A 24,875-nucleotide genomic window follows, 5' to 3' on the forward strand; every position below is an offset into this window, starting at 1 on the left:
TCTCTAACACTATTCTTTTACATGGCTGTAAGCGACACTCTACAAACTAAAAATATTGGAATGAACATCGTAAAACTTGGAAACATTAGTGGAAAGGTAACTTACAATGTATTCTTTACAGATACACACGATGTCTAATGATGACACGTATATGCCCTTACAACAAACTGTCGGGTCATATTGGTTTACCAATGTCTGTCCGTCCGTCCGTCCGCCTGTCTATGAATGTCGTCTGTCCGACTGGGGTACAATTTCAAGTCAAATCGGTACCTCGACTCAGGGCTGCCAAGTATTACGCATTTAGCGTAAGACTCACGCTTGTTCATGCTTTTTAGCAGCATTTTCCTCTGATCTATTGTTTTTTTCTCTTTGATCTTTTTAATTTTGACCAAATGGCAAATCTCTCGCATAAAGTTGCTTCATGAAAAGTTGATAGAACTGCGTCGTAGCTAAACACTTTATCACTATTTGTCCCCCATTAGAGGTCGGTCATTTAAAAATGTATCAACCGTATCATATACGTTGACGTATCCGCATCTGCAGATATACCAAAAAACAGTATATGATCCTGAGCTTTAATTTTATGTACATGTACATGTACTTTCAATAATGCAAATGGGCGACTGGTTAATTTCTAATTGCTGAAATTTACAAAACAATAAGGAAATATTGAGTTTTTGTGGAATATGTAAACCTACTTTTAAAGATATTCTGGATAGTTGGAACAGTTTACAGGCATGATAGGAGTGAATACGGTAAAATCGTTTGTTTGTGTATGAACTTGTGCTCACGTAGAACCAAATTGTTAATTGACAAATAGAGTGATACTCAGTACTTTCTATTACCTTTTATGATAAAATCACAAATGAACAATATTCAAAGTTCCTTACATGTATATATAAGTAGTACATTTGATTTTTTTTTTTGTGTTTATTTATATAAGATCTTGAAATAATTTTTAACTAGATTACTTAAAGGATTGTGTACGATATTCGTGTACCTGCCCTACATTGGCTCCTTTTTAAGGGCATGTAAAAGTAGTTGATAGAACCCCTTATTTTTGTTTTACAAAACACCACTATCACAAATATTGAAAGTGTATGTTTGATTGTTTCGACGAGATTCCAATTAATTTTTTTTAAATGAAGTATGGTCTTATTAATAAGCTCGGGATCACATAATAGTTTTTGATAAATCTGCAGATGCGGATACGTCAACGTATTCGATACAGTTGATACGTTTGTAAATGACAGACCTCTATTACTGGACATCACATACATGTAAGTTCCTATGAAATTTTACCGTCACAATTTAAGGAAATATTTGAAGCCACAATGGAAAAATTACTTTTGTATGGCGTCAAAAGTTCAAGGGGAACAGTTTCTCGGATCAAATGGGAATAGTGATAAGGTGTATACAAAGTTAGAAAAAAATAATGAACACCTATGGCAAGCCGTTTTACTATTTATTTGAATTTCAAGATATCTCTTCTAATATATAAGATATCTTATATAATATATAAGATATCTCCTTTAATATATAAGAAATCTTATATAATTTCATTTTTATAAGATGTCTCATATATATTATATAAGATATCTTTAATGTTATATGAGATATCTTTAATGTTATATAAGATATCTCATAAAGTTTATATGATATCTTATATACTTTATAAGATATCTTATAAAGTATATGAGATATCTTATAAACAATTTTTATATAAGATATCTTATATAATTTATAATATATCTTATATAGTTTAGAAGATATCTTATATAGTTTATAAGATGTCTCATATAGTTTATAAGATATCTCATATAGTTTATAAGATATCTTATATAGTTTATGAGATATCTTATAAAGACAATTATATAAGATATCTGATAAATTATATGAGATATCTTATAAACTATATAAGATATCTTATAAACTTTAGGAGATATCTTACAAACTTTAGGAGATATCTAATAAACTTTAGGAGATATCTTATAAACTTTATGAGATATCTTACAAACTAAATAAGATATCTCCTATAATAAATAATTTCATTTTTACAAGATATCTTATATATTATATATCTTCTAAACTTTATTAGATATCTTCTAAAGTTTATAAGATATCTTATAAAGTATATGAGATATCTTATAAACTTCAAAGATATCTTATAAAGTTTATGAGATATCTTGAAGTAAGAATAAATAGCAAAACGGCTTGCCATAAACACCACCTCTTTCCCTTCTTTGCTAACAAATTTATAAGGCTTATCATTGTGTAATGTGTTTTCGTACTAATAAAAATTTTTACTGCTTGCATTTTTCACTGTTGAGCTTTCATGTGTGTACTCAAATTTTAAGAGCATGTTCTGTCGAATGTTTTGTGGTATCTTGATTTTTTTGTCAAGACTAACTACGATTTTTTACTGTTTCAGATTATTTTGCAATTTTTGTATTTCAAAAAACGGCTTCATGTGTTTTCGTATGAAGTAAAAACTGGATCAGTACACAGGCAAGAAATGACTATAAAATCCGTAAATTAGTATTTTCTAAAGTGGTGGTTCTGGTAATGCTGGTTATTGCAAAAAAGTTATTTAATTCTTTTCAGTAATAAAATAAACTAGTAAATGTTTTTTGGTGTGATGTTTCATGTGTTGAAATTGTAACATTTCAATTTTTTTTCAAATTGGCAATTGGGTTTCTACAAAAGACATTATTTAAATGAATTTAAAATGCAGTTTCAAAATTTGTGGTTAAATGTAAAAAGCTAAGACTGTTTTCATCTTTATGTGTTAAGTATGTATACAAAGAATTGTCAATAGAATATTGAATAAATGGAGTTTGAACAACCATTTTATATAAGAACCCTGTTAATTTTAACTCGCTGGTTTGTAATAAAAACGACCAAACAAACACATATGATAGTCACGTCTTGAAGATCTTGTGTCTGACAGGCAAACAACATAGCTGTACTTTATGTAATCCTTCAGAATTTTTCTCAACAACTATATTCTAGTGATACATATTTTTGACATTAAATAAAAATGGCTAAACATGTCAGTTTTATTAAATTTGTTCTAATGTTTTTTTAAAGGTACTTTGAATATGTTTTAAACTTTTCAAGTTTTAGTTTTGTTGTTGTTGCAAATATAGAAACCAAAAAACACGTCACAACACGAGTGTGCAATCTAAACCGAGGAAATGTGGATGATATGAAAACATATGACATACGAAAACTTATGACACATTGATAATATTTGTTTTATGTATGTGTATATTTATGGAAAAAGCATCTTCCATAGATCTGATTTCCAATTTAGTAATACGTCATTTCTGGAATCATGTCTTTAACCAGAAAAGATCGTCAATTTCGTACGCCTATGGCATCATTTACCAGATAGATGGCGCATATGTTTTTCACCAGAAAAGATTGTCAATTTCGCACGCCTATGGCATCATTTACCAGATAGAAGGCACATCTGTATCCCTGCTCTATTAAAAATATCCAACACTTTCATATTAATCGTCATTTTGAAGGGTATTATAGGAATAATTTATGTTCCATAAGGACATAATCTTGATTCTGTACGACTGAGACGTTGTTAGGGAGGGTGACCATCTTATTAGATTTTAGTTTCCCACACATTTTGTGCGATTTAAAATCAACTTTATCCGTTTGCTCAACATGTGTTGTGCCTACATTTTAGTCACTTGGTGATGGAATCCACATAACAGATTTGTCTAAAAAACATATCCTGTATGCTGTATGGTAATATGGTGAAATTTAAAATCTTTTTGTTGTAACCATTGCAACAATCTGCATTTATTATTGCAAAAAACAGGGATAAAAATGTCCCAAAAGTCTCAAAAATTTGGTCCTAAGAAGAATTACAGTCCATTATACATGTTAGAGTGATACCCTTCCTGAACCATTGACATTTATTGATCAAGAGGTATTTTTTTTTTATCATAAACAGGATAAAGTTGAGTTGAAAAGATAGAGGGGCAAATCTTTGTTGAAAAACACTACAATAATTTCTAGACCTGTAGGCAGGACGAAGTTGAAAATTGGGACTGTCAAACAGAAAAATGGCCTATATATATAAAACATGCTAAAACTATCTAGATGTTTATATAAACCCACTGACTTTACAAGGATAATGTTCCTTCTGTTGCTCTTGGAGATGTTTAATAGATCTTTAAGGCTAGGAGAAAATGTACTTTTTAAAAGCATTGGCTATATACCTTGAAATGAAAACAGTACTTAGTCTTGATATTAACCTTAACAACTTTACTAGTGTAAATATTTGTTTTATTTTGGAAACCTCCGAAAATGCTATAGAGAGAACACTAATTACTGGAAAATTGCAGTGGCTAATCCAGAAATTTTCATCAGGGGGCAGGACCCCCCTAAATTATGCTTCTGAATTGTCTTGGGGTAAATCAAGTATACATATGATTTTGTGAAATAAAATTTCAATTTCAATTTGTAGTAAAGCATGCTTTCTACTTGCTTAAATGTATGTATAATTTCAACCTATAATTTTAGCATCCAAAGATCTTGCAGAAATGTATGCAGCTTGGGCTAACTTGCATCACTAATAAATGCACACCAGTACAAACAAGACTCTTTTTCGATAGATTCATCCAGCGACTAGATGCTGGTTATAACACGTTAGTATTATATATACAGTTTGTGTACTATATTTATTAATTGATATAACAAATCTGATAAAAATAAGTTTAAAATATACACTAAAATATATCTAGTTTACTGAAGAACAAAAGTTATTGAATGAGGTTAGAATGAAATTATTTCCAATTTGGTATACATGCAAAAATAGTATATACCAACAGCCTTTAATATTTGCAGTTGTCAATTGTGGTCCAACTTAATTGAATTAAAGTTTTAGATGTTATCTTTATTTTTCAAATTAAAATTGAATATAATTTTGTACTTGGATAGTTACATTATAGAATTTCTACAGGACTGTCTGAAGTCATATGCAGTTTTTTAAACTCTACCAAAGAGGTGTCTGAGGTGAAGGAGGAAAAGTTGGGAATCTTAGCCCATTGTGTTTTTAGTCAAAATAGAATGGTTTTCAGCTCTATTGACTTTTTGTTTTATGGTTTACAATAATATTTTCTGTTTTAGTTTGGATATTGTTTTTATCTGTACCAAATCCATCAAAATTATGATGTAAAGTGTGTTTTTAGCTCCATTGATTATTGTTTTACGGTTTTAAATAACTTTTTCTTTTTTTAGGTTTGATATTGATCGACATAAGTTAGTTGGTCCAGATAGAAATTGTGCTGAATGGCTGATGAAATGTGGTGCTACGATCAAGTTTCAAGGTCACGATAATCACATTTTAGAGTATAATGCTTTGCCATCATCAAATTTTGATAAATATAAAATAGAAGAAATTGACATGACAGATTCGACTGTTATGTTAAAAGGATTTCCACATTTACGTATGTATATCTATGTTATGTTACATTTTATGAATTTTTATGCTGTCAGCATTTCACTTTTGATGATTTAGTGTGACATCGAAATTGTTATATTATTATGAAATTCAAGTTTTAACTGTCATGACTGTTGTATTTGAATGTACTCACATCAGTTAACCAATCAAATTTCATGGCATAAATGCAATGTGGGTGTGGTTACTTTTACAAATAGCTGCACTTCTTTATATTTTTGTTCATTCTTCTGAGTTTTCTTCATTATAATGAAATTGAGAATCGAAATCTGAACTATAGGCTATGCTTCTAAAATTGAAATGTGTTGTTATAAAATAAGGTATGCATAATGAATACACAAAACTCATATCTAGGGTTCAATCAATTCTAGATGAATATCGGAAAGGGAAAATTGTGTCTATTAAAATGGAATTAGTAATGTCAAATTGCATGTACTTAAATTGTCAGAATATTGTTAAAATTTATATATATATTTTGTATTTCAGATAACTGTAAGCATGTAAAGAAAATTGTAATACACAATTGTAAATATTTATGTGACAGTTGTATAGCATATTTACCTGAACTTAAGAGTACTTTGGAACACCTACAGATTAGTAGTTGTAGATATATAACATCTGAAGGGTTGATACCCATCACAGATCTTGTGTAAGTATGACTGTCAATGGTAAAGTACATTGTCCAAAATTTAAATTGCTGCAATTCAACTTGCAAGTAAAGCAAGTCAAACTGGGGAAATGATTTATTTTATTTGCATAAACAGTAAGCATTTCATTTACAATACAATAAAATACCGTCTTTTTAGCTTTTATTCAATAATACTTAGTGGATTTATTTTGATTTACCTTCAACATATTCATTTCTTTGACCAATCTTACATTTTTTTCCCCAAGATTTTAGTAAAAAATTTGCAATTCAACCTACTGGTATCATCCCCAACAACTTATACAAAAAGTAAGAGATGTGGTATGTCATTGTCAATGATGATGTAGATGCCAGCAATTATAGGTCACTATACAGCCTTCTACAATAAAAAAAAAACTAAAATTGTATAGTCGGCTATAAAAGGCCTTGAGTCGATTTCACAAAAAACTTACGACTAAGATTGGTCTTAAGTCATGAACAAATCAGTATACTTACGATCAATCTTAGTCGTAAGTTTTTTTTGTTAAATCGACTCCTGGTCGTGACAAAATGTGGAACAATTCAAACAAAAAAACTAGCTGCCTAATTTATTACAAAACAATTTAGAAAATAACAATTATTTGAGACATGAATCAATGACAACCACTGAACCACAGGATCTGAGTCTGAAAATTCTAGTAAATATTTAAAAATAGTTCAATAGTTTCTTTTATTTTCCTTCTTTGTCTTCCTATATGTGTTTTTTTTTTTGTATAATAAGAATTAATAGTGTTGCTCATATTTATTTTTTTTCTTGACAGGAACCTAAAGAAATTGATAATAAATGACCTGCCACATTTAGAAGAAAAGCATAAGAAGCCATTACTAGATTTGTTTAAGGATGCTCTGCCTAAATGTGACACAGAACTATTTAAACAATAAGAAATGAAAATTGTCTGATAATTATATACATGTATATATTATTGTTATGATAATTACATAGGGTTCCATATAAGATATGAAGATATCCTATACCCAGTCTGGCTGTATGTCACCGTTCTGGATGTTTACTGGGTAGATTGGACAGAATTTTACTATACATGTGTAATTGACTTGCTAAAGGAATAAAACACTATTTTTATCATCTACCACCAATTTGGTACATTTAATTAAGATTAATTTTTATAGATTGGTTGACTTATAGCATGCATAGTTCTTTGAATAAGTAGTATTATGGTTTTTGACAATTTTTTGTTGGTGTATAGAGATCATTTTTAGCATGATGAATAATTTCAGATAAGGAACAATATTATTACACTCGACTGATTTTTTTATGGAATTCCAACCATTGTACGGATTGTTTTTTACATTTTTGTTATGGATTTTTGATGGCTTTTTTTTTAAAAACATATTTGTCATATAAGGAATAACAAATTATATTTGTTGAAAACATTTTAAAATGCTTTAATGGCCCGTGGATTTGAATTTGTTCCTGTTTCAATTTAAGATGTGCTGACATTTTATTATAATCTGTCATGAATGTTATTGAGAGTGATAGATTCTTCTAGTTGACCGATAATTATGAGTGTCATATAGTTGTTTGTGTGATTTGAATGAGATATATAGTCGATTTTGAAAGTCATACAGAGCTTATTTTGTACATGTTTTAATTTTATCGACTCTAAATAAAACTTTTTGTCTGATTGAGTGTTTTGCTTTTTCTTTCAGTTGGTATTTATTTTTTTTTAAGTTGCAAGCATGAAGATAAAAATAACTTTTATCATCAATTAGCTCATATTTCTCAATTTTATCCCCACTTATTCTATGTCTTAGAAAACAAATTTGGAGAATAACCAAGTTCAAGCTATTTGCCAACACAGAACTTAACATGATGCCATTGTTACAAAAATCTTTAAACTGCCTCTTCATAGACTGGTTAAATTATGCAAAAGACAACAGGAGGAAGATATAGTCTTCCATAATATTTCTCTTTTCAATTTATGTTCCAAAATATACAATGATGATCATCAAACCTAGCATCCTTTTTTTATTACACCTACATAGATTGGAGCCGTGGTGTAGTGATTAGTACATCGAACTACAAACACAAAGATTCTTTGTTCGATTCCCGTTCCGGGATGAAAATTTCAGGGATTGAATTTTTGGCTCTCCCTTGACACCATTTGGAGTATGGTTTTGAGGTAACGATGATAGTCCGCCGGAAGGGGACAATAAATGGCTGACCCATGTTAAGAGAGAGCCATATCTCCTGCACGTAAAAGACACCCTTGTAGATTTCGAAAAAGAGTAGGCTAATGCCGCTACAAGGCAGCACTGGCACCCGCAAAGTGGAAAGGGATTAATATAAGTTGCAAAACTTGTTTCCCAATCCACTATAAACAAATATGTTTAAACTATAATAGATTGGAGTCATATTATGTGTTGAAATATTTGCAGGTTCACATGCAATCATATTAATTCATTCATTTTGTTTTTTATTTGGAGAATTTAGTGACATCAGACTCAGACTTTTCTTGAACTGAATTTTAATGTGCGTATTGTTATGCGTTTACTTTTCTACATTGGCGGGGGAGGGTTGAGATCTCACAAACATGTTTAACCCCGCCGCATTTTTGCGCCTGTCCCAAGTCAGGAGCCTCTGGCCTTTGTTAGTCTTGTATTATTTTAATTTTAGTTTCTTGTGTACAATTTGGAAATTAGTATGGCGTTCATTATCACTGAACTAGTATATATTTGTTTAGGGGCCAGTTGAAGGACGCCTCCGGGTGCGGGAATTTCTCGCTACATTGAAGACCTGTTGGTGACCTTCTGCTGTTGTTTTTTTCTATGGTCGGGTTGTTGTCTTTTTGGCACATTCCCCATTTCCATTCTCAATTTTATTAATAGTCTTTAAGTTGAATATTTTCAATACTTTTCTGGGTTAAAGGTGATCAAGAGCTTAACATATATACAAATGGAGTTGAATTCCTTATGATGGTCTCTAGATTCTATGTTGTTGGCTTGATGTCTCATAAACATATTCTTTAAATTTATACAACCTAATTGTTTTTTTTGCTTGCCTAGTCTGCAAAGGGTAGCGAGTTCAATTCTTTGACCAGATCCAACCAATGACTTGAAATAGGTATTTGCTGTTGATCCTATCAGCTAAAAATTCAGGAGTTATAGCAGACTTGTAGGCTCAGGTGCAGAGTATTGTTTTCCTTGGAATGTTCCTAAGTCATTTACGTACAGTGTAAGCTGCCTAATCCGACACCCGAGTATTCCAACGACACATTTTCAAAGTCCCAATATATGCCTATCCTTGCAGAAAAAAACTGAGTATTCTGACACCCTGTTCAATCCAACATTTTTTTCTTGTCCTCCAGTGTGTTGAATAACACAAGTTACACTGTAGTCTACTAGCATATAAAAATCCAGGTCAGTGTGTTAGTCTTGTTCAAAGCAGGGTTCATATGCATATTGCTTACCATGTTTTCATCTTGATATATATGCATACAACATTTGCTGTTGGACATTTAACACCCAACCATCATCATCGTTTTATTCATTAACAAGAAGTATACCAACGAAACACTAAAAATACCTTATTTAGCCATGACTATTAAACAAGAATGTTTCCAAAGCAAACATGTCCCACTGGCACTATCATTTTCTAGGTATAGTGGATGGGTCAAAACTCTAATTGGAAATTACAATTAGAAAAATCATACCAAAGGGAAGATATGTACTTAGTTTCAAGTTGGTTAGACTTCAACTTCATCAAAAACTACCTTGACCAAAAATTTAACCAAAAACTTTAACCTGAAGCGGATTGCAGACAAAAAAACTTAATGCCCCTAGATGATTTAGTGTTTACTCTGAAGTGGCATTTGATTAAACAAAAGATATACATACTTGCAGAAAACAATATAATGTAAAGTACATTATTATGAATTAATTGGTTGAACCATTTGTAGCACCACCAAAAAATACATAAGTATTTGTTTTACTCAGAAGAAATAATGCAATATTGATTGGAGCCCTGTTAATTTGTTAATTTGAAATATGTAATTTCTGATATCACTTAACTATCCCAATGAACAAGGGTGAAATAAAATTCAACAAAATATTTCAAAATCATTTAGAATTTTTTAATTTGTTTTTCTTTTTTTGTTTAAACTTCTTCACTTTTTCATTTGGTGAAATGTTTTGTTTTGATCTCTTCATCTCTGCTGCTTCTTTTGGAGTTTTCTTTTTCCCCTTTTGAGTTGTTGGATTTTTATTATCTACATCTGACTTATTTTTGGATTTTGCTTTAAGTCTTCGTAATTTCTTTTTATCAACTGTAGAACCTTCTATCTTCTGTAATTTCACTTTGCGGATGATATCCCTGAAAATAAACAATATCACCTCGTAAAATAACATTGGAACTGAAGAACATGCAGGGATCTCTATGGATGAAAATTTAACGATGGAAAAGGCTCTCACCAGGACAAAACTCTTTACGTTGTAATCAAAAATAATCTTTCCTACATTTTGTTGTAAGGAAAAGTAAGAGAAAAACTGATATATTGTTTTATATATTCTTTTCATTATAGAAAAATATTTTCCTAAACTGTCATTTGTAGCAATTACAATGTCAAGCCTGCACAACTCCTCTTAGTTAATAATAACCACAATTTAGCTGTCCTATTAACCTTCAGAAATTGTTGTTCAAGTTGTTTTAATACTGTTACATATGAATTTCTATTTCATTACATGGTATGATTTTGAAGTTAATTGGTCTCTTTATTCATGTTTGCTTCTGTTTAATCCAAAGATTAACAAATGAAGTAGTAATAAGGAATGTAGAAGGCACTTGAAAAGGGTTCCTGAAAAATTTAATTGATAATCGTTAGAGAAAAAAAATCTTACATAATTACTCATGAATTATCAGAACTATCCATTAATAGTCCAATAATCTAATTTTAAAGTCCTGGTTTGAGGTCAGATTTTAAATATCAAATTAGGTAATACATCATATACAATAAATTTCGTATTTTTTTAATTTTTTTTAACTGCAAAACAGATTAATCATAGCTCAGTGTTAATACGTTTATTTACAAGGTTTACAAGGTGGAGAGACACATTTATGGATGTATGTCTGTGTGCCTTTAGTAATCCTTGAGCATGCCTCAGCAAGTTTAAGATGTAAACCAGGGTTAAATCATTGATGTAAAGTATGTTGTAACAGGTTTATTTATACACCGTGGACAAGGTGGACAAACACATTGATGGCATTTATCAGTTCACTATCATATCTAATCATTAGACCCTAAAGAAAGAGACATTTTTAATAAACAGAGGCATACCTTTTCTTCTTTGCCTTTTCCAAATCTGCTTTTAGTGCAGTTGAAATATGTTCCCTTTCTGGTACTCGTTTAGCTAATCTTCTTCTTTTTTTCCTATAAATCATAAAATGTCAAATTGTTTACTTTACGTCTTTTTTTGTTTGTACAAAGGATATAAAATGTTTGAAACATACACTTATGACGGAGACATAAAAAGTTTGCTATTTTCACTGATTGTTCTTTTAAAAGTCAGTTCTAGATAAGGTGTCAAAGTTATGAAGTTTTTGATTAAATTTATATGAAAGGTTTAAACCAATGATATCTTGATTGAGTTTGAAACCTGTATTGATTGATAAAAATATTGGGATTTATTCCCCTAGAAATGATGAATTATTTGATTAACTGTCTTGTATGCATTTTCACATTTGCACTTTTTGATAGATTGATATTAAGTTATAAAAAACTTAATAAGGAGTGATAAAGGTATTATGGTCCTTTAAAAGGTAAATTGTATTAGAAAATGCCTTGTAAGTTGTCTCATTCATACATTATAAAGATGGTGATTTAAAAGTGTTTTCAAAAGGAACTTACCACAATTAAGCCCTTGATTTGGTATTTTAGCTTGGTGTCCAAAAGCTTGATTGCAGAATGAACCAAGTGACATTTAATGCACGTAACATGTCAAATAAATACATCAAACTGTTTCCATATTTTTTTTATATTCAGTATTCCATGGCAGACAAGTCTATCCATGTATCTTTACTTACTTTGTAGGCTTTTTCATCTGTAACATATAAGGTGGAACTGGACATCCTGCTTCGACCATTATATTTGCTATACTGAAAAAAATAATCAAGATGATCAATTCAAACATCTTTGTTGAAAGATTTGTTAATTTCTGATCCCAATTCACCTCAAGCTCTATCATCACAAACTGATTGCTGATATAGCCAAGAGTTCTAAAAGGAGTGTTAAACCCCAACAATCAATCAAAATATTGATAAAATATTAAAACACCTTCACCATGTTGAAATCAAGTTATGAACAGTAATATGAGTCTTTTATTTTACTTTCGAAAATTTTGACTGTAAAATGAAATCAACCCTTTAGAAGTTTTGTGCATTTGAAGTGCCTTTCTGGATTTACCTTCATAAGGAACATGTAAACCCAAAGTTTTGAAAGCAATACTTGAATGTATGAGAAGCTGTAGGACCAAATGGACTTTAATAGAATGGTCTATAGTATGGACTTTGCTCATTGTGGAGGGCTGTAGGACCACATATAGTTGTTTTAAAATTTCTGTGTCATTTGGTCTCTTGTGAATAGTTGTTTCTCTGACAATCAATTCTTGAATATTCACGTTTAAAGTGAAAAATAACACAGAATTTAGAGACAATACCTTCTTAAATTTATCTTATCATCTTCTGTGAAAAATGTGATTGCCTTTCCAGATCTTCCAGCTCTGCCTGTCCGACCTGTATAATTACAGTTATAAATTATTTGATAAAAAATAAATCTTTCCAATCATTTTATCTAAACATTCAAAATATGTGATGTTTCATACCATTACAACAGTTTGTTAATTGTGACAGAACATCTAATAAAAATGTGTCACTTTTGGAAAATATGCAATGTGTTGATTGTTGTTTTCATTTTTTTCATCTATTGCTTATCAAGGGGTTGTTTACTGAATACTTATATACAATCCCCCAAATATGGCCATGTATGAAAATGCAGTCAAGGTTTTTTTCCTCAAAAATAACATATCAGAGCTTCCTGCAATTTGGTATCAAGCTTCATAACCACATGCTATATTATGTGATGTGTTTTCACATTCATTGGGCATCAACTTCCCCTTAACCTAAAACTTACAACAGAGGTATCACTAAAGAGCGCACATTGTCCATTAAACTCTGTTCACTTACGTAAATATGTGGGAAAATTCATTATTTGTAGCATTTCTTATGGTAAATATATCTTATTAGCACAATTTTATTAATAAACTCATCTAAGGGGTGAAATTACATATTCTGACTTTTTGTTGTGCACTAGTATACTAAGGCATAATTATGATATGACTTCTACAGTTTTCTTTTTCAATTTAAAACATTAACACATTATAAAGGACCAAATTTCTTCCTTTAATTCCACACTTACTTTACAAATAATATATAAAAAAACTGACCTATCCGATGAATATAGGTTATTGCACTGTTTGGGAAATCATAATTAATGACTAGGTTAACTCCCTTGAAATCTATTCCTCTACCCATAAGTTCTGTACAGATCAAAATCCACACTTTACCAAGTCGAAATTTCATGACCACTTCATCTCTCTGAAAGTATAAAGGTATTAGTTTTTTGAGAATCTTGTCTGCTTTTTTAACAGTGGTTTAATTCCACCAGTGAATTTTATCTGAAGGATGGAAATTCCTAGTGTTTTATATCCACCAACAAAATGCACTACATTTTTTAATATAGGTCTAGTGTAAAATATCCATTACTCTTCGCCATAAGATTCTGAAGAGGTGTTTTTTTTAAGGGAAATGTACACAAGAGGGTCTTAACATTTTAAGGGGTATTTGAATAACTTATACTTGCATAATAATTTATGAAAATGGACCCAAAACTGCTTTTTATCCAAGGAATGCTTGATTCCTCCAGAGTAACCTTTATTGGAAAGAAGAACATTCAGTGCTTATATCCCCCAATAAAAAAACGCTGGATAGTGACAGATGAATTAAACTGGTTCCTTAAAAATTATTCTCATTTTAACCAATGAATTTATGTTAACAATATATCAGTCTACCATAAACATAAACAATGTTTTGGCAACACTTTTAGGAATTTTGGATCTCAATGCTCTTCAACTTTGTACTTTATTTGGCTTTTTTTTCTTTTTTGGATTCGAGCGTCACTGATGAGTCTTTTGTAGATAAAAAGCGCGTCTGGCGTATATACAAAATTTAGACCTGGTATCTATGATGAGTTTTTTTACAATATTTACATAAAATAGTCTCTAGTAAATAATATTTGGTCAGAATAGACACACTGTGGAATGAAAGATTGCAAGTATTTACAGTATGACTGAAAATGCTTCAACTGCATGGAAACATCACACTTTTAAATTATCACTGAACAGCAACTATTAGTATCTCTGTCTGTTTATAAACCAACATGTAAAACATGATGGTTTGAACATTGCATGTGAAAGTTATTAAGATAATACAAATTAAACAAGAAAACAGTTTCTCTAAACCTATATTCTTATTATAAAAATAATATACAAAACAAAATTTACCAGATTAATTTTTGCAAACATGGCTAAGGGACAAAAAAGATTACCTGCGCCTGTGTTTTGCCTGAATGTATAGCATCAACATTCATACCATCATATATCAACTCATTAAATAATTCCTGAGCTCTTTCTTTAGACTGTACAAACACTAGTACTGGAGGCTGTATACCCTGTAAAAAAAATATCAGCAAAATGAAGTCTTTCTTCTTGACATAATTATTTTAATAACAAAAGAACCATGTAAATCAAAGCAGAGTACCAGTTAAAAAATGTATTTCCTTTGTGAACTATGTCCTATACCTGTCTTAAACTTATCATTAAACTTATTATTGAAATAAGATGTTAAAGGGGCACCAGCTACGAGATATATAAAAAATCTAAAGTATGATTTTTTTTGAAGTTCAATCATTAATGAAAGTGAAATTGTAATTAATAGTTCTCTTGTAGCAGCTAGTATGGTTCAATTTTGTCAAATTAAGCTAAGAAACATTGATGGTGAATCATTCTCTTGCAAATAAACTTGATAGTTAATTAGATGGTGTCAAGACTAAAATACACATGAAACAAAGTTATAAATCAAACATAAGAATATGAGTCAAATCCTTGAACATAAAGTTGACACCTAGTGCCCATTTAATATTGGAAATTTTGTGCTCCTGTCAACATTAACTTTCAAAATGAACTATCCCAGTTAAGCTGAACCTCAAATGAAATAGATTTCATTTGATTTCATTAGTTGATTTCATAAAACTTGCTCATCCACTGCAAATGATTTTTTTTCCCCTCCAAGTCCAGGTTTACGGAAAATACAGTCAATTTGGCTATAAAGTGTTAGAAAGATGTGAATGGTGTTTTTCATACAAATTATTTACTTTATGTATTATTTCCCTGATAGCAAATAACTTTCCAAATTCTGTTCCAACAAACTGTAACTCTTGTTCGACAGTCTGTGTTGCTGAATTCCTGAAATAGCATATATTGGTAGATTTAATTAAACATATTTCAAGCCACTGTATGATTTCTTAAAAATCAAATAGTGTTTCTAGGGAAGCATTAAAATGCATTAAAAGTAGTGTGCTTTACACCACTGTCCCATGTTAGGTGAGGGGTTGCACTTATACAAACATATTTAAACCCCACCCTATCCTCAATGTGCATGTCCTAAGTTAAACCTGTAATCTAGTTGTTGTCATTGGTTGCTGTCTGTTTTATTTATTTTCCTTTTTTTTTTTAAATCAATTGTGTCATCAGTTTTCTATTTGAAAATTTTCACACTCTGAAACTTGCTATACAGTATAGATTTAATAATTGTTGAAGGCAAACAGTATCCTATACATCAAAATTACTGTAAAAGCAGAAATTTTCATGGAGGATTTAATTTCGTTTATTCTGTGGAAAGAATATATCCATGAAATTAAAAAACCCACTAAAATTTAAACTACATATAATATCACTTCCATTTTATGGAAACCACAAATGAAATCCCCATGAAATCTTATATAGAGACAAAGCCACAAAATTTTGGCTCTACATAAATTAATGTTTCTACAGTATTTAGCATGGGGTTGGTTGGTGTCTCATTTGCAATCATACCACATCTCCTTATTTTCATATCATATTCAAAAATAAAGCACATACCTTGCACCCACATTCACCTGGATGACATTGTCTAGATTGAGTTTACACCATTGTTCAACATCATAAGCAAAAGTGGCACTAAACATTGCTCTCCTTACATTCTTAGAATCACATGCCTTGTAAATTACGGCAAGCTGTAAATAAAATCATTGATTTGATAGTGTTGTTTGTAATTTAAATTTTAAACAAGAATCAAATGCTGAAATGAAAATGTCATAGTTTTTTACAATCAAGATAACTACTGTAGATTATATTTGAATATTATCTCTGATTTAAGGAGGCTCGCGGGTATAAGATTTTCAGAACTTTATTTTTTCATTACAAATTCTATTTATTACCTTTGGTAGTTGTTACTTTATCATATGGTGCAAAAATCATTCCACAAAATCAATTCGTGTTGGCCCCATGTGACTTTTAAAATGTAGATATCATTAAAAAGCTCCTAATTATCTCCCTTTGGTGCAAAAATGCCATTTTTTGGCATTAAAATTGAAACATCTTTTTTAACTAATCGGTGACCTATATTTTTTATTGTTGTTTTCGAATAAGCTGTTCATAAACTAAATAATTGTAAAATTTAAGCGATTTCTGTAATTTAGTTCCTTTTTTATTTCGATATTACCGCTATTTCTCCTATTAGTTCAACAGAAAAAAAGGACATTAACAAAAATGTATTCTTCTTTCGAAGGCAGATTTTGAGCGTAAATGAACGGTGACCCCATTTTTTTATTTAATTTTTCTATTTAGTATAAGATAACGTTGATTTATAGAAAAATATAGAGAAATCCTATATTAAATAAAAACAAGAATGTGTCCTCAGTACACGAATGCCCCACTCGCACTATCATTTTTCTATGTTCAGTGGACCGTGAAATATGGGTAAAATCTCTAATTTGGCATTAAAATTAGAAAGATCATATCATAGGGAACATGTGTACCAAGTTTGAAGTCGATTCGACTTCAACTTCATCAAAAACTACCTCGACCAAAAACTTTAACCTGAAGCGGGACAGACGGACAAACGAACGGACGGACAGACAGACGGACGAACGGACGCACAGACCAGAAAACATAATGCCCCTCTACTATCGTAGGTGGGGCATAAAAATTATTTAGACCCGCGAGCCCCCTTAAACTTCACTTCACTTCTTTTATGCATTGTCACATTTGCTGAAAACTTCATTTTTTATGTCAAGACCTCTAAGGCAGATTGTCATTGTCAGAATAAAATAATTAAACAGATTTGTTATAGTTTAGTTTTTAAGTTATTGAATACATTCTTTAAACTATTTGTTATCTCCTCTTTGTTCAATAGAAAGATAAATTTGCTCGCTAGTACCTTTCATTCATTTGTCGTCCTGAATAACTTAAGGATGTACTTAGGTGAGGTTAGGTAAAAATTAAGAAATTAAAATTGATACTATAAGCTGGTAGAGCATCAATTAAGGATAAAGATAAGCTTAAAATAATGATAGGTCATAGACCTCCTTTTCGAGATATTTGAGATTTAAAATATGGCGGGAAAAGGCTGACTCTGGCTTTTACCTTATATTGCATTGGTATTATTTGGGTCTCAAAACAAAAGAAAGAAAATCAAGAATCTTCTAAAATTTTGATAAATGACCTTTCATGAGCTATTAAGTCTTATATGAAACAAGAATGTGTCCTCAGTACACGAATGCCCCACTCGCACTATCATTTTCCATGTTCAGTGGACCGTGAAATTGGGGTAAAAACTCTAATTTGGCATTAAAATTAGAAAGATCATATCATAGGGAACATGTGTACTAAGTTTGAAGTCGATTGGACTTCAACTTCATCAAAAACTACCTTGACCAAAAACTTTAACCTGGAGCGGGACAGACGGACGAACGGACAGACAGACAGACAGACGAACGGACGAATAGACGGACGGACGGACGAACGGACGCACAGACCAGAAAACATAATGCCCCTCTACTATCGTAGGTGGGGCATAAAAATAAATGGGTGTTATGGGGCAAAATATTTTACATTGTATTGTATTGAAAAACACCAAGGAGTCCGAACATTTGATACAAATTTCAAAACCTCACCTAAGTACATCCTTAATAAAACTTTACCTGATCCCTGAAGCCTGATTTTCCTTCTTCAAAAAGCTTGTCAGATTCATCAACAATCAACCATTCTACCCTGTCAAACAAAATACAAAGAGAAATTTAATATCACATCTCCTAGTACATTTTCATTCTGATCATTATAGTATCTGGATATCAAATTTTTATAAAAACTTGTGGTACCATAAACAAAATATCTAAATGTGCATTTTTGTCCATCATGTTGAATTTCTCTTGCTAATGTACTATTATCACTATTTTACGAAATTTTCCTTTGATCTTACTGACTGATAATTTCCTTTCTCAGCACAGCTATAACGGCTCAATTAGAAAATCAATCTCTTTGAGATAACCAACGATAATCTATAAATATTTACCATGACAATATTATTGAATAAAGCTTTCATGACATATCATTCTGTTTCTTTATCAATTTTAAATATACATAATAAATCTATTTTAAATTCTTACGTGTGTAAATCTATCTGAGGTGGATCTTGATTTAACTGATATATAAGTCTGTTAGGTGTTGACACAAGAATATCTGCAAAATATTAGTTTGCTATTTATAAAAAAATCTACTGTTGTGTCCCGAAAAAGTCAACAATATACCAAAGACATGAAATATATTAACAATCTGTAGAAAGACAAAATTATAAACAAACAAGAATGTGTCCCCAGTACACAGATGCCCCATCCGCACTAACATTTTCTATGTTCAGTGGACCGTGAAAATGTGGTAAAATTTCTAATTTGGGATTCCAAATAGAAAGATCATATCATAGGGATCATGTGTACTTAGTTTCAAGTTGATTGGAATTCAACTTCATCAAAAACTACCTTGACTTAAAAACTTGAACCTGAAGCAGAACAGATGGACGGACAGACAATTGAACAAACAGACGGATGCACAAACTAGAAAACATAATGCCCATAAATGGGGCATAAAAATCTAAATCTGATTTAATTATTAACAGCCTATAATAAATATTTGTGATATGTTTGATCAAGAGAGATAAATCATTTTGTTTCATATTTGATGTTATTACCTCTGTCATCTGATCGTATAAAAGCTTTTTTCATAGCTTCAAACATGAAGAGTTGACAAAGGGGCCCGAGAACACAGTTATTTCGTAGTGCATTTCTTTTAGACCATAAATTCAAATTTAAAAAATTGCACCTGCTCTTTCTCAAAAAGATTTTTACAGTGTAGTGTCCTACAAGGGAGACAAATAATATCAAAATTATAGAAACTTCTACCAGCTCTAACTCAAAATATTGACAATTCTGTGTTCAGGGGGTGTAAAATTCAGTTTGACAGCTTCAGACGTGATAAAATTTGACCTTTTTGAACTGGACCAAATCACTACTTAACATAAAGATTCAGCACCCAATTTTTTTTAACATGTAATTACATCCCCCTACTAAATATTTCATGCATTTAATATCAAGAAATAAATTGGGAAAGTGTATTAAATAAAACATGCAAGTTATACACTGTTTACACTAGGGACTACATTCGTAGACAGCGAAAAACAAAGGACGATAACTGTGTCCTTGGACCAGGTATTGATGTTTAAAAAAAACTTAAACCACAGACTAAACCTGAATGTTGACAAAACCAAACACAAAAGATCCCTGTGTATCATACTTCAGCAACAAAATGGTTCCAGCTCAACAAAAATATGAATTTTTAATCGAGCAGTAGTCATTCAAAAAAGACACATACCAAATTTCTTTACTGACTTCCCTTTATTTTCCGGATCAGTCTTATCTATATAATGTAACTTTAGACCAGTTCCATCTGATATCATTTGAAAGTCTCTGTAAATCTGTAAAAAAAACAACATGCACCATTATTATTATGACAGATATAACACCACTGACAATTTTGTGTGTGTGTATATATACATGTATATATAGATCTAAACACTCACAGTGACTGTTATTAGTGAGATACAATAATGCTACACTCAAGACAGTTAAAAACTTCAAACATTCAAAATTTAACTTTCAGGATTAGAGAATATAGTATTGCATGAAATTCAGGGATGGGATCTGTTCTCTAATGATTTGTTGACAAACTTTATCCGTCTTTTCTAATGATCTGCAATAAATTTGTTTTTATTTTTGTGATGTATTACTTTCATCATGAATTAAAAGAAAGTTTAATTTCAGGAATAAAAGTTGAAATGTTACTAGCTACTGTTGTAGCTCCACAAAACACAAAAAAGAAAGGTTTTGTCTAAACTTGACTCTTCAGAATGAAAAAAACATAACAAATATTTTTAAAGGCATTAGCATCCAAAAACTTATAAAGAAGTAATGATTAAAATAATTTGAGTCTATTTACTTGTTTGGCTAATTCCCTGGTTGGTGCAAGCACTAAAGCTCTGAACCCATGTTTGCTATGTTTTCCTAGATGGTGTATTATTGGTAAGATAAATGCTGCCGTTTTACCAGATCCTGTCGGAGCACATGCCATAATCTCTCTTCTCTGTAAAGCAAAAAAATCAATCGTATGAACCGTTTACTGTAAATACATATGCTATCTTTATATTTTACGCCATGTCATGTCCAATAACAATGGATTTGAAGGAGGAGAGTTGAAACCTGAACCAGAACTCGAAGAGTACCAATCAATGCACAAAAACCTAACAGCAAGAATTACAGCAACCCAAAGACATAAATAACCAACAGGTCAACATACAGTTATAAAAAATAAATAGGCTACTTTACAATATGGCAACATTTAATTACAAGAATTCTTTTTGAATGTACATAAATGACAGTACTTTTGATGCAACACAAATAATGATTTTTTTTTTTTTAAATTTACATATGTCTGTCACACATACTTGTATCATTCTTCCTATTTAATTCATTATTTTGAAAAACTATTAATTGCTCATATATCTATATAAGAAGATGTGGTATGAGTGCCAATGAGGCATCTCTCCATCCAAATCAGAATTGTAAAAAGTAAACCATTAAAGGTCAGCATTCAACAGCCTTGACTCGTGTGCACCGAACAGCAAGATTATATATATTATATAAGTAAGCTTACATGCAGCATGGCTGGTATAGTCTGCCTCTGTATTGGTGTAGGTTCTGTGTACCCTATTTTAGCAATATTTTTCAGGATGACATCTGACATTTTGTAGTTGGTTACAAGATCATCAAAACTCTTCAATGGTTCTGGCTTATCAGTTCCATAAATATGTATTTTATGTTGATTTCGTATTCTGTTAACCTGAAAATCAGTGCAATTTTAGACTACAATGTATTACATTAATTAAGGTTATCTAATTTGAAAAGGTTTAAAGTTCAGATTAAAATTTCAGCTTCTCATGATAGTGCTGACCTGTGATTGGCTATTATTCTGTAGCTAATTTAAAATTTCTATTGTCTACTGTTACGCAACGCAAGACAATGTTTGTCAAAGACTTAACCAGTTATCTCCTTTCAGTTTTATCTAAAGAAAATGTCAGGGACTGTCTAAATCTTGTTAAAACAAGTCAAGACTTCCAGCAGCCTTTTAGATGAAAAACAATAAGCTCTGTTCTTTTGAAAATAGAATCTATAGGAATTAAGTTGTCTAAAATGTGATCAATTTACTCCTTCATTCAAATATAATTTTTCTACAAATAATATCAGGCATTTAAATATTCCCAGAAATGAGAGATACTGCTCTGTATGTAATTCTGGTCAAATTGAAAATGAAAAACATTTTCTTTTACATTGTGAAAAATACTCAACTAAGAGGGACATATTTTACCATAAAGTTTCAAATATAATCGTTGATCCTACAAAATTTCAAAAACATGAAAATAATATAATCTTTTTATTAAATAATAATTCATACACAATCCTAAAATTAACTTCCTCTTTCATCTCAGACAGTTTGAACCTGCGTAAAGCAGAACAAACTCTATAAAATTGCTAATAATCATTGTTCATAATATTACATATTAATATTGTCATTATTTTCAATACTTAATATGTTTGACCAACTATGTAATTGATATATTTTTTTTTAATCATTTACTGTTGATGATATTGATATCGTTCGATGATATTGTTCTAAATATGCCTATTGATATTCTATGCATTATTACTATTTGTATACCAGTTGTATGGGCCATTGCCAATTATTGTAATTGTGTTTGTGCCAATAAAATATTTGTATTTGTATTTGTATTTGTATTTATAAGAGAATACAGGTATGGCTTACTTCCTCTTGATGTAGTGCTGCTAGCTTTTCCTTTGTTTTGACTTTCTTTTTCTTCTCCCTTCTTTGTTCTGCCCCTTTAGATGTTATTTTCCCAAGTATCTGAAGCTCTGTTTCAGGCTCTGGCTCTGATGTACTGTCATCATCTTCGGAGGAGGAGGAATTAGATTCAGAATCTGAATCTACTGTAAATAAATCCAAGATCTTATGAAAATTCAATAAAACAGTAAAATTTTAATATTATATTCTGATACAAGAACATTTCTGCATATTTATGCATCCCTGACATATGAATGTTTTGGTTTTACCATTCCTGATTAAGGCAAATTTAGATAATCACTTCAGTCAAATGAAATCATTTAACCAAAAGTAGATCAACTTCACTTTACAAATGAAAACTCAAAAATAAAGCATTGTTTTCAGGTAATAAGACAGACAGTCAAACACAAATTGTGTTAAATACCATACAATACAAAGTTAAACATATATGTTTAATGACATGAACCTATGTGCATATAATAAATGGAACTAATATGTACCTTTAACCTTTTTTAATAGAGCTGTACTATTTACATCAACATTTTTCCTCTTCAGCTCATTTGTTTCTTTTCTGTCTGCTTTCTCTAATGTTGTATTTTGGAAGCTTAAATCCTTAGAAATAATCTGGAAGTAGAATAATGGAAATCTTGTTACATTTTTCAATCTGGACCACATCTTCTACTGACAAATAAGTGATAAGTTACGATACTGTTGTCAGGTCATTAAAGATTGCATATTTTGGCATTAATATTGATTCACTTATAGGGTCTTTGCATTGAAACTAAACACATTTATTCAACCAGGTGCTCTGAAGGGCGCAGCTTTATACAACCGCAGTACCGTCAAACCCTGAACAGTTAGGGCAAGTATGGACAGAACATCCAATATAAAAAAGAAAATGTGGTATGATTGCCAATGAGACAACTATCCACAAAAGACCAAAATGACACAGACATTAACAACTATAGGTCACCTTACGGCCTTCAACAATGAGCAAAGCCCATACCGCATAGTGAGCTATAAAAGGCCCTGATAAGACAATGTAAAACAATTCAAACGAGAAAACTAAAGGCCTTATTTAGGTAAAAAAATGAACGAAAAACAATTATGTAACACATTAACAAACGACAAACACTGAATTACAGGCTCCTGACATTCATAAATAATGTGGCGGGGTTAAACATGTTAGCGGGATCCCAACCCTCCCCCTAACCTGGGACAGTGGTATAACAGTACAACATAAGAACAAACTATAAAAATCAGTTGAAAAAGGCTTAACTCATCAGATGGACAAAAAAACAAGTGGATGTGGCCCGGTACTTATACATCCCGACACAAAAAGACTTCAAGAACAGATCTGAGAGTACTCACAGTTATCTGACAGCTAGTTCAAAGCCACTAACAACTAATAAAAAAATCATGCAACTAAGACTAAACTATCAATCCGTACACATCCAACATCCACTGGATTTAGTGTAAAGACGTTATAAACAGCCAGAGAAAAACATGACCTTGTGCAATGCCAAGTTACAGGTGTCTACAGATTGTAGATCCATGAATATGTATATACATATAACTTACTAGGAATATTTAGTAAGCTTTTAATTTACTGATAATTAACAAAATCAATATTTATACCAATAAAAACAATATTCAATGAACTTATTACAGTGTTGAATAGGTAACCTTTTAGAATAAGTTTATTTAAAGGAGCGACAAGTTTACATGGATCATTTCTAAATTTCAGGGCACGGTTTAACAACATTTCCGTAAAAATGAGGATGTGCTATCTCGTTTGAAATAAGTTTTCTACAGGTACAACCAAACTTCAAAACCAAACCTTTATATCTATGGAAAAATTTAGTAAAGGTTTTAAGTAAATTATGGTAACAATATCCCTGGTTTAATAATAAGCTTGATACAGCTTGAATTTGGATTGTGATCGAATTTTTGACATTATATGGGTTTCTTAAATTCGAAAATTTTAAATTTGAGAAATTTGAAAAAAAAAAAAATTGAAAACTACTACCACTCCCCTTTTTTTTACAATTAGTCCATAATCTGACATTTCTTTATACATTATTACCAAGTAGTTAAGAGAGGTAAATCTGAAAATACCCAACATTGTATGATTAA

General features: G+C 30.8%; 2 protein-coding genes across 2 annotated transcripts; one reads left to right on the forward strand and one right to left on the reverse strand.

The window, feature by feature from the left end:
* Positions 1-21: 21 nt before the first annotated feature.
* LOC143068737 (ATP synthase subunit s, mitochondrial-like) lies at positions 22-7,810 on the forward strand. The gene is made up of 5 exons (XM_076243007.1): positions 22-96; positions 4,546-4,670; positions 5,263-5,471; positions 5,969-6,131; positions 6,929-7,810. Exons 1-5 carry the CDS (start codon positions 22-24, stop codon positions 7,047-7,049), a joined length of 693 nt encoding a protein of 230 aa, XP_076099122.1. The 3' UTR covers positions 7,050-7,810.
* A 2,426-nt stretch (positions 7,811-10,236) lies between these two features.
* LOC143068747 (putative ATP-dependent RNA helicase DDX52) lies at positions 10,237-23,414 on the reverse strand. Its single transcript, XM_076243019.1, has 15 exons — positions 23,240-23,414; positions 22,704-22,885; positions 21,537-21,722; positions 20,823-20,966; positions 20,199-20,301; positions 18,941-19,013; positions 18,476-18,545; positions 16,374-16,507; positions 15,608-15,698; positions 14,783-14,905; positions 13,623-13,773; positions 12,837-12,912; positions 12,205-12,276; positions 11,459-11,551; positions 10,237-10,497 (listed from the first exon to the last, which is right to left on the reverse strand). Exons 1-15 carry the CDS (start codon positions 23,412-23,414, stop codon positions 10,245-10,247), a joined length of 1,926 nt encoding a protein of 641 aa, XP_076099134.1. The 3' UTR covers positions 10,237-10,244.
* Between the last annotated feature and the right edge of the window lie 1,461 nt (positions 23,415-24,875).

Source organism: Mytilus galloprovincialis, chromosome 3 (assembly GCF_965363235.1).
Source record: "Mytilus galloprovincialis chromosome 3, xbMytGall1.hap1.1, whole genome shotgun sequence".
In the NCBI taxonomy this organism is placed as follows: domain Eukaryota; kingdom Metazoa; phylum Mollusca; class Bivalvia; order Mytilida; family Mytilidae; genus Mytilus; species Mytilus galloprovincialis.